The sequence below is a fragment of the Thermobia domestica genome, chromosome 8, assembly GCF_964235325.1.
Source record: "Thermobia domestica chromosome 8, izTheDome1.hap1.1, whole genome shotgun sequence".
NCBI classification, from domain to species: Eukaryota; Metazoa; Arthropoda; class Insecta; order Zygentoma; family Lepismatidae; genus Thermobia; species Thermobia domestica.
Genome location: NC_137461.1, coordinates 52,955,932 through 52,967,594, shown reverse-complemented (window position 1 = coordinate 52,967,594; position 11,663 = coordinate 52,955,932). Strand labels below are relative to the sequence as shown.

Sequence of the window (11,663 nt, the reverse complement as noted above, 5' to 3'; positions counted from 1 at the left end):
TCGAACTTGGGCCTACGTGTACGAAAAGCGTTCATGCTAGCCATTAAATTATCGGAATATATTAAACAGTATGGAGAACAAGAATTAGTACCAACAGTGTAATTTTACGTGCGTATGTGACATACATTCTGGGACGTTTTTATACTAACATTATCAGTGAGGTTATTTTGTTTCGCTAGTATTATATATCTAGGTTTTAGGGTAAAGTAGCCGAGTGAAAGCGAATATTTATAAGTAATTTTGAAGGGAAGAAATAATAGTGGTAGAGGGAAATAGACATAATGTTTCTTCGGATGAAAGGAAGATATTTCGTATGAGACATAACCATATTATTTTAACGACGCATTAGATCATAGATTTTTGGAACAAGAATTTTAGATGGCGATAATGTAAAAGTAATTAGAACATGATATGGTATTAGTTAACGAAGAATCCTCTTCATAGAAATCCTGTGTATGAAATTAGTACACAGTACTAATACTGCGTACTGCAGTGTGCTAAGATGAGCTGAGAATAATAAATTGTCTAATATAATTACGTTGATTGCATGGTTTAAAGGCACTTTTTTAAATATAGAAAACATTTGTTTTTCACCAAAAGACTTTGTATGAGAAGTTATTAGTAAGAGGAGATATATATGTAATAACATGTAAGGTACATCAGGGACAACTTGGAGTCATCTAAACAAGGTAGGTAACGACACTTTTTTGTTACGGAATATGAGATAATTGTTTATTCGGCAGCGCAGGTAACGGCATCTAATAGTGTGATTAATGTTTATTATTAGAATTAGCCTTATATATTGATTATAGTATTTAAGTTTATGGCAAAATTACTAGCTTTGAAATTCTGTAGGACGTCCGCCAATTTCCTGTACACTAGCGCCATGTTTGCCATCAGACAGATAATAACAAGTATTGGCTTAACCGTCCTATTAGGAATTACTATGACTGAGTTACTGAGACGCCTTGCTGTTACAATAACGATAGTAGTTTTAAATCGGTAACAATATCTACTGTATAAAAGCTGCCAGTTATGCAGGCAAGGCATATAGTGAAGTCTATTAATGTGATATACAGACTGAGACATGCTGTTCATTATTAGGATAACAACATGGTGCACCGTGGTAAATAGAAAAACTGTTTAGAATTTGTCCGACATACTTGACATATTTTGCATTATCATCAGGGTAACAGTGTTGCCAACTTAGCGTAAAGTTTTATTATTTTTTGAAACAAACGGTTATTTTAATGATTGAAATTAATTGTGAAAAATTAATATATACATTACTTAAGTATGTGATAAGACACAAATTGCTTTGAAATCACTTATAGTTGCAGTTGCAACAGTGTTATGAGGGGACAGCTAGTTTAAGTTACATGTAAAAGTGAGGGAAGTGGTGAGTTGCACCTTAAAATCCTTGAATATTAAAACAAACAGGTCTAAAACATTGTTGCATATAGAAATTAGCTTAAAAAGATTGATGTTTTATACATAAAAGATACATATATCTATTTATCCTCTGTAGTTACATTTGCTAAAGTGCGACTGTACAATGAAATCTTCAAATTTTTAGTTTTACGTTTATGATCAGTGGGACATATGAGAATCACAACAATAGTTGAGGAGCACACGCCATCACAATAAAACATTTGGTGTATACCGGAATTAAAACAGGGGTTCCACGTATTAGAATTGAGTGTTCTATTCTTAAGGTAACACAGCCTCTTCAATTGATCGAATAAATCGGTAACCTCTTTTTCTGTTATTTTTCTTTTGAAAGAGGCATAGTAATAATTCTGTTTGCACAATTTTGGAGTGCACTAAATTAAAAATATCGATAGGAGGTATTATTGGATATACCTTTTTTCTCTAATATAATTTTTTGAACACATGCATAATACATGATTGTACTAAAAAGCGTAAAATATTCGACTAAATTCACTATATTTTCTATTATTTTCAGTCGCATATTTCACACTTTTTTTAACTATAAATCTTGTATGAGCGTTGTCCATTGCAATTACAAATGACTAGATTTTCATGCATAGGTAATAACATTGCAAGCGTGGAATAAAAGACATTGTAGAAATAGCAAAAGAACCCTTTAAGAGGAAGAAAAGTTTATTCTGTGCGTCCGTGAATAAAGAGAAATGTTTCAGGTGGAATGAAAACAAATACGTGAAAGAAAGTACATGGTTGAAACTATGGGTGTGGAGAAGAATTAAGAGAATTAGGTCGTGAACTAGGCAGATTCAGAGAAGAAACTGTTTGAAAGAAACTGTATAATAAGAGACTGTATAGTGCTAGGAAAAACAGAATGTCATACGCTATATCGTTGCAAAAGTTGACGAGAACAATATGATAGGTTACAGGAAAAGAAAAATCTTCAGATGAACGTAGTGAGATGAAAACTTTTATAGTGTGAGATAATTTATATATTATCGAAAGATGACCAGATCATTGACGCACAATGTTATCAATTATAACTCGTCCATAATATATTTGCATAGAGAAATGGAAAGCATTGGTGAACGTTTCGTTATTGTTGACATCCTTCCTTAATTCTTACCATCTTCATGTAAATTGACATGATATTATACATAGAATATATAAGATCGTTTTACTTTCTCATTCTTTATCCTTTCGTCTTCTTTAATCTCTACTAATTATGTGTCACTGTGTGAATCTGATATTGAAGATTATGTTCTCTTCTCTGTCTCCGTCTTTACCAGTTACATTGATATTCGATATTTTGTTGCGTATCTTGCAAATGTCCTGTCCTGGAATTCCTTTGGAAGCTAATTCTTTCAGTTCTATGCATTGTACCTCTTTCTTCACATACTCTTTAATTTTTATTACTCTTATGCTTAAATATTCGTTTGTGTTCTGATTAAAAGCTTGTTGTAGAACAGTTTCGTCTCTTATTAGATAATTCTATTACAATGATTGATTACCTCACTTTATTTTTTTACTTGCTCTTTAGCATATCATAAGCGTATGAATAGCATTTTAATTGTCTTGTATACCTTTTATTAGGACTATTATTGCTAGTATATATATTCTCTTCATGATTACATTTCTATGATTGATCTTTATAACCTTTTAATATATCTTGTATAAATTTGACTGTTATGCTTTTCTTTCAACACTATTTTTATGGTAATCTTATAAAATACATGTATTGAAAATAAGAATAGTATATTCTTGTGCAATAATTGTTAGGAAAAAATATTACATTAATATATTCTTAGGAGATACATTTATTCATAGTGATGTATCTATATGCTTAAAATGTTTTACTGTTATAGCTCAAAATTGTATTTATTACTACATCTAACATTAATATTGCTACTAATACTACTATTATCTGAATTATGAAAACTGTTTTACCGAAACATGTGATTGAGTAATTAATACAAAGGTAATTATGTTTGGAGTAATCTATATAACATGCTGAAATAAGTCATAATTTATAAAACAATGAACTAAATAAGGCGATAAACTTGTTTGTTAGTCTACTAGACACTACAAAGACCAAGAAAGTGACTTAAACCTAATTTAAGCGTATTTAAGAGTAAAATACAATTTTACACATGTAAAGAATGAAAATGTTTGTAATAATCATACCTGTTTATTCAAGTCTAGTATTTTGTGTATAGTGGGCCCTACATTATAAAATTAGCTGAACATTGACATGTATTAAAATAATGTGATTGTATCATATCAATTATTATTCAACTGTACATCCTCATTATATGTATATAAATGTTATCTTAATTACCAAATGTATGCCTTAAATTGTTCTCATAATGGTGAATAACAAGCACAGATTCTCTTGTAGAATATTAATTACTAAACTTACATATTTAACAAATGTATATTATTCTAGATAAGTATCAATGTATGGATAACAGCATATGTAACTTTTTTTTTACTTTCTTTGTAACTAAATATAATTTCAATAAAGTTTACTTTTTAAAATAATATTTTATTTATACCTCATAAAATAATACTCAAATGAATTTTAGAACCATATGCTAAATCTGTATATAAAGTAGCATTAATTCATCATAAATACTATATTTGTCATAAAAGAGGTCAATATCGTGCAAAGTAATTAACATTCTCGTCGACTTCAATGACAGTCCGACATTGAAATTACATATGCGGAATGCATACGAGTAATATCAATGTATATCTTCAATGTTTCATATACCCAATGGGCAATACAATAATGTGACTGATAGTACAAGCATGTTCAATGTTACGTACGCAAAAAGGAAACACTGAAGTAATGAGACTACAGTCCGGTACAGCATGCGTAATTACATGTTAATAATTGTACCTAAAGTACCGGTAAAAAGCCGTAATAATTCAAGTTCAATTACAATTGAACCTTTTTTACTTCAATTAAAACATTTATTAATTAAATGAGAGTACTTAGAGTAATTACAATATTCAATACTTCAACGACAGTATGTACATAGAGTACCTAGAGTGTAAATACAGAAACTAATTTAAAAAGGTAGAAACACTAATTGAAAGGGGTAGAGAAACGCATATATATCTACTAGCGTAGCTGCAAAAGTTACACCGACGCCGACAACCGAATTTATCCGTAATTGAGGGTGAAGTCAAAGTAAGCGACGTTTGTATTATCAGTGCTTAAAAGATTATATTTAATGCTTCAAACTTATCCCCAAAAGTGTGTAGAAAAGCATGCACAGTTCTCATTCACACTTAATTTCTGTGAAAATTGGTAGAACTTGCTGAAAACTTGTGTACCACTGTGGTTAAATATGTACATTACCGAGTTTAATTCCTGGTAGATGCTTGCCAAAACCCTCCTTAATGTAGTATTGTTAATAAAAGCTACTAATGCTATTGCTAGTAAACTAGTAAATTTTTCTTTGCAATTATATATATATATATATATATATATATATATATATATATATATATATATATATATATATGATACATAAATAACTGTACAGACAGCAAAATAGTATTGATATGCGGGTATTCCGATTGCTCTATTATTTTCGTGTCACAATAGTATTTCACTTTTTCAACTTCTAAGATTAATGGATATAAAATAAAATTTCAACTCAATACAAAACTAAATGAGAAATTAGTTACATTTACGAAATTCGCCCAGAAAGAAATCGAACGAAAAGAGAAAAGCAAACAAGTTTGACTTTTAATTAACTTTTAACGAATTTATCTTCTTCAATATAGCCACCAGAAGAGGCAGTAAATAGGGATGCGCTCGAGTCGAGACATGTCTCGAATTTCGACTCGACTCGACTCGAATTCGAGTCGAGACACACTTTGTAAAATTCGAGACGAGTCGAGACAAACGTATTTCTCGACTCGAATTTTCGAGTCGAGACACGAGTCGAGTCGAGACGGCTCTTAAAAATCTCGACTCGACTCGAATGTCTCGAAAATCTTTCTATAATTTTTAATATTATTTTGAAGAAAGTATTCACTCAGGAACAGCCTTGAAACCAATTCCAGCTTTTATTCCTTCAGAAAGGTACACAACGCATAAAATTATTAGTTAATCTTTAAAGATCAAGATTTAATTTTCAGCTCAATTCAGTTAATTAGAACTAATAGTTAATGTCGTTGTATTTGGTTGTACTGCAAATATAATGATAATAATAATAATAATTGATTATCTAGTTTGTATAAAACTATTATCCGTAGTCTAAATCTAGTTTGTATAAAACTATTGCGATAAAGTGAACTTCATAAATTCTCTGAATGAGCAGATGGTAGTCTATAGTAATTTAGCATAGTTATAATTATTGTGTTTTCGTTCCCATGAACGCAATAGGGTTACGTAACTTCTGGATTATTCGCTTGCCCAACTATTCTGAGGCTTTAATATGTTGCAGCATATCACGAGCTACGGATAATATATAATGTAACATTTGTTGTAAATCACATATTATGATACGAGACTATTTTACATAGTATATCTTATCTAATATAAATAAAATAAAGAGTTTGTTTGTGTGTTTGTCTGTCTGTCTGTGTGCGATCTGGGGACCAGACGAGTGGACCGAGAGTTCCCAAAATTTGGTCACGGGTACCTTAGTCCAGGCCCCTGATCAAGACGAAGCGTTTTTTTTTTTAATTTCGAACCAGGGGGGTCTCGGAGGGGAAGTTTACTGGGACCGACCTGGGGACCAGACAAGTTGACCGAGAGTTACCAAATTTTAGTCACTGATACCTTGGTCCCGGTCCCAGTCTAAGGCGAAGCGTTTTTGTCAAAATTGGAACCAGGGGGTCTCAGGGGGCGTTTAGCGAGACATGTAGTAAAAGTAATCCAAATTGATCGACATTAGTGTCAAATCCATAGTTTTCACGGTCGCTGAGATCAATGGTGACACTTCCATCAGCGATGACTTGCAAATTCAGCTACTACTGTATGTGGGCCGGGTGTCAGCGGGTGAGGAATACCGAGACATGTATAAATAGCCCATATTGATTGATACTAGTGTCAAATCCATAGTTTTCGCGGTCACTGAAATGAATGGTGATACTTCCACAGGTGTTGACTTCCAAATACAGCCCCCATGCGAAGAATGGGTATATTAAGCTAGTATTACAATAAATGGACTGCTTGGATGCCAAGAACTAGTACAGATAAGTACCATTCACTTCTATGAATAGGTATTTTTTTAAAGTATTTTTGTAAACACTAAGTTATAAAACAATGAACTACATACAGTAGTTATGGTTTTGGTTCCCAACATAAAAGAAATATGGATTGTTCATGAGATATTGAACTTCAACTTTCACTACTGGAAAATTTCAATTTTGGAGTTAGGCCACTTGGCATCAAAGCAGTTCACTGTAAGATAAATACATTCCGCACATTAGTAACATAGTTGTTCAGGGGCCTTCGATTTCCATCCTCTCAAATGAAAGCTGAACGATTGCTTGATACATGCTGATTATATAGGAGAAATAGTGTATTAAGTTTTCGAGCTTTGGTGCGTATCCGTATTTACACTCTGATATAACTTTAAGTTCACACTCAAATCGAGCTAATTGTTTAATGCATTTCGAAAGCTTTTGTTTTTATGCAGCTCATTAAGGAAAATCTATTTCATAATCGTAACATTTATGTACTAAGAAACTATGAACGTAAAGTGGACTCGACCTAGCCCCGTGGCCGCTGTGGCTCAGTGGCACAGTTCTCACCCTTGGTGTGTGAGGACTCTGATTCTGTGTGTGTGTGTGTGAACTCCGCGGTTAGTGTACGCGTCTTTACCGTGGAAGACTCGGGTTCAATTCCCGGCGCGAGCTCATGTAGTTCGGATTCCACGTTAATCAGTAGGTCTACATTTCATATATCCTCGCTGCTGAAAGAGACGGTAAAGTCAAAATCAACTAAACAATATATACGTGTGTGTGCTTATGTGAATTTCCTCGTGGCTGTATGGTTAACACATACGCCTTGATCGCGGGAGACTCTGGTTCGATTTACGGTGGAAGCTCATGAAGTTGTTACCGGTATCCCACTTTAAACTGTAGATCCATGCCTCATATAACCATAGATATAATATATATGCCTTTGATACACTTATTTTCCGACTTGGAAGCCATCGAAAATTTCCGGACACAGAGTCCCGTACACCGAAAATGAGAAACATGGGTACAGAGTAAAACAGCCATAGAAATTTAAGCTTTTTAGGCTAACTTAATCCTTACATATAATGCAACTGGTCGATGTAATCCTTGTGTAGTCGCTGGTTTCTTAATAATTTTTCGACGTTGTTTTGAGACTGTTCAATATATTTGCATTTATAACACACAAGATTATATGAATTCAAAAAATACAAACAAAGTTGCTAGATGAACATTATTATATGTAGATTAATGCGATATTAACACAATACACGTAGCTACCGTTGCTTTCTTGGTGTCATGTTTTTACACACACACTCTCACCCCTGATGGGGAGAAAAAGTATTAGTTTTTATGTTGCTGCATCTTCATTTACTTACTGGCGTTAGTTTTTATTGAGAAGAACGCTCAGTTCTGAACATACCGCCCGCCTTGAAGGAATTTCTTCAACAAATCTATGAATGATTAATTTGGTTCATGAACTTAATATACACAACAATATATAACACAAGTTATGAATGAATGATATAAACATAAACAGAACAATGCACACACAACACAACACTATGAATCACACAATGTACGCACTATGAATACACCAACACATTAACTCTCCTTAGGAAGCGGGCACAATTGACGAATAGATCTTGTTGTTGTACCTCTGGTAGTTTTCACTGTCGCCACTCGTACTATTCCGTCCTTCCCAGGAAACAGTTGCACAATACGTCCAGTTTTCCATTTTAGAGGTGGAATGTTATCTTCTTTGATGAGCACCAAATCACCTTCCAGAAGGTTGGGGAATTTTCTTCTCCACTTGGATCGTTCTAGAAGACTTGACAGATACTCCTTTGACCATCTGGACCAAAATTGCTGGTGAAGTTGTTGTATGTATTGCCATCTCGAAAGTCTGTTGACAGGAATATTTTTCAAGTTAGGTTCTGACATGGTAGTGAGTGCGTCACCTATTAGGAAATGACCAGGTGTTAAAGGATGTAGGTCGTTTGGATCATTTGATAATGGTGTTAAGGGTCTAGAGTTTAAGCAAGCCTCAATCAGTGTCAAAATAGTGTTCATCTCTTCGTAGGTGAGTGAAGCATTTCCCACAGCTCTCTTTAAATGGTATTTGAGAGATTTAATTGATGATTCCCATAAGCCTCCGAAGTTTGGTGATCTTGCTGGAATAAAAACCCACGTGATGTTATCAGCTGCTAGAAAATTATGTAATTTTTCTTTATGGTGTTCTGATTCAAATAAAGTCTTCAATTCTTGTAGTTCCCTTTTTGCACCAACGAAGTTACTTGCATTGTCAGAATACAGTTTAGCGCATTTTCCTCGACGAGCCATGAATCGCTTTAATGCTCCAATAAACGCCTCTGTAGTTAGATCACTAACAAGTTCAATGTGAACCGCCTTAGTCGCAAAACACACGAAAAGTGCTATATATGCCTTATGGAGTTTGGCTCCCCGTCGGTTACTCGATTTAAGGTAAATGGGCCCACAGTAGTCAACGCCGCTGTGAAGAAATGGTCTTGTGGGTTGAACTCTGTCAGCTGGTAGATCTCCCATCATCTGTTTACCATCTTTAGGATTGTTTCTGAAACATGTGACACACTGATGCACAACTTGACGAACCAAGTTTCGTCCACGTATTGGCCAATATGATTGTCGCAAGGATGATAACAATAATTGAGGTCCGGCATGCAATAGCTTCTTATGTTCTTCTTGAGCGATTAACTTTGTCAAGTTGCAGTTAGCTGGAAGTACAATAGGATGTTTCTGTCCTTCAGTAAGATCTGCTGCATTTAATCTTCCTCCGACTCTGATGATTTGCCTCTCATCCAAGTATGGGTTCAAATTTCTCAGTTGACTTTGGTTGTCGACATCCTTTCCTGATCTCAATGCATTTAATTCCTTGTGAAATGCTTGTTGTTGTGATAGTTTAATAAGACATTCGAGTGCTTCATGTAATTCACTTACTGTAAGATGTCCATGCTGTCTGTCACAATTAGATCTTCTCATGTTGTGTGTGAATCGTAGGCAATAAGCAGTTACACGTTGCAATTTTCTTAATGATGAATCTCTGTCTAAGAGTTGACACGGTGTTGTAGAAACCATTACTGCTGTATTTTTTCGTCGCTCGGGAACATCGCTTAGGTCACAAACATCTTCCCTCGTCTGTGAGTCTAATTTCTCAGATAGCCATTCTCAGAGCCCATGCCACCATAATTCATTATCAAGAATTTCTGACGGTGTTAATCCTCTCGATATATGATCTGCTGGATTCTCCTCTGTTCTGATGTGTCTCCATTCATAGTTACAAGTCAGCTGTTGAATTTCCGCTACACGATTTGCAACATACGTCTTCCATTGAGAACAAGGTCCTCTTATCCATGCTAATACAATGGTGGAATCTGACCATAAAACAACCTTATCGATCTTGCAGTGTAATGCTTGTATTACTTTCTGAGTTAGCTGTGCAAGTAACAAAGCTGCACAAAGTTCTAGGTCTTCTTCAATAGTTGTCTTCTTCAAAGGTGCTACTCGAGATTTTGAACACAGTAAGTTCGCTGTGAATTTTCCATTTTTTGTACTAGATGTTACATATATACAAGCTCCATATCCATTCTGAGATCCGTCGCAAAATCCGTGAATTTCTACCTGCGATTGTGTTTCTTGAATAACCTTCCGCTGAACATGTAGTGATTGCAACTCTTGAAGTTGCTGCTCAAAAGTTTCCCACTCTGAATGCAATGGAGCTGGAACTTCTTCATCCCAATTCAATTTTAATTCCCACAAACGTTGCAGAAATATTTTTGCCTTAAGAATAACTGGTCCTATTAATCCTAAGGGATCAAATATGCTCGCTACTGTAGCAAGACTAGTCCTCTTCGTGATTTGTTGAGGGTTGTTTCTTGGTTTGACAGAGAAAGAAAATGTGTCTTTAATGGGATTCCACAACAATCCTAAACTTCTTGTGATGCAATCATCATTTGGTTGAATGGTGAAATTTGATTCTTGAAGTTCACTGGGTATTTTTGAAAGCAGTGAAGTGTCGTTGCTACACCATTTTCTCGAACAAAAACCACCTCTTTGCAGAAGAGTTGTGAGTTGACCTTGTAATTCATGTAGTTCCTTCTTCGTGTTTGTCCCTGTTTGAAGATCATCAATATAGAAATCCCTCATTACAACTTCTGCTGCCTTAGGGAAATTCTTCTTCTCTTCTATGGCTAGTTGCTGAAGACATCTAGTGGCTAAAAAAGGAGCTGCTGCAGTACCATGTGTTACAGTTTTGAGTCGATATATCCTTATTGCTTCTTGAGGGTTTTCTCTCCACAGTATTTTCTGGTAGTTTGCATCTGAATCATGTACCCTAATGTTGCGATACATCTTCTCTATATCAGCTGTCACGACGTATTGATGTTGCCTGAATCTTACTGTTATGGAAAATAATTCTTCTTGGATTGTAGGCCCGACTCTCATCGTGTCATTTAATGAAAGTCCAGAAGTTGTTTTGCACGATGCATCAAATACAACCCTGAGTTTGGTAGTAGTACTGGTCTCCTTCATTACGCAATGATGGGGAAGATAGTAGTCTGGCATCATTGTATCGCTCTCTGCTCTAGTTATTTCTTCCATATGGCCCAAATCTTCGTACTCTTTCATGAACGCTATATATGCCCTTTTTTTCTCAGGATCCTTCATAAGCCTTTTTTCCATTGAATAAAGTCTTCTCGTTGCAATCTCCTTGGATTTACCAAGATTCCTCACATTTTCTTTAAAGGGAAGTCTGACGATGAATCTCCCAGTCTCGTCTCTCCGGTGTGTTTCTTTGAAGTGTCTTCACATTCTGCCTGCTCTTGACTTAATGGATGTTTTGTTGAACATTCTTCTATCGTCCAGAATTTTTGTAATTGCTCGTGTATTTTTTCTGTTGTGGAGAGGTGACACACATTTGTCGAAATGTGTGGTTGATTGTCTATTTTTCCCGCTACAATCCAGCCAAACAATGTTTT

At 34.8% G+C, this 11,663-nt stretch overlaps 2 protein-coding genes across 2 annotated transcripts; both read right to left on the bottom strand.

Annotated features, from left to right (window-relative positions):
- Positions 1-8,256: 8,256 nt before the first annotated feature.
- On the bottom strand, positions 8,257-9,765 carry LOC145692129 (uncharacterized). The gene has a single exon (XM_081767427.1). The coding sequence runs from the start codon at positions 9,763-9,765 to the stop codon at positions 8,257-8,259; it is 1,509 nt and encodes a 502-aa protein (XP_081623553.1).
- Positions 9,766-9,855: 90 nt separating this feature from the next.
- LOC145692128 (uncharacterized) lies at positions 9,856-11,313 on the bottom strand. Its single transcript, XM_081767426.1, has one exon. The coding sequence runs from the start codon at positions 11,311-11,313 to the stop codon at positions 9,856-9,858; it is 1,458 nt and encodes a 485-aa protein (XP_081623552.1).
- Between the last annotated feature and the right edge of the window lie 350 nt (positions 11,314-11,663).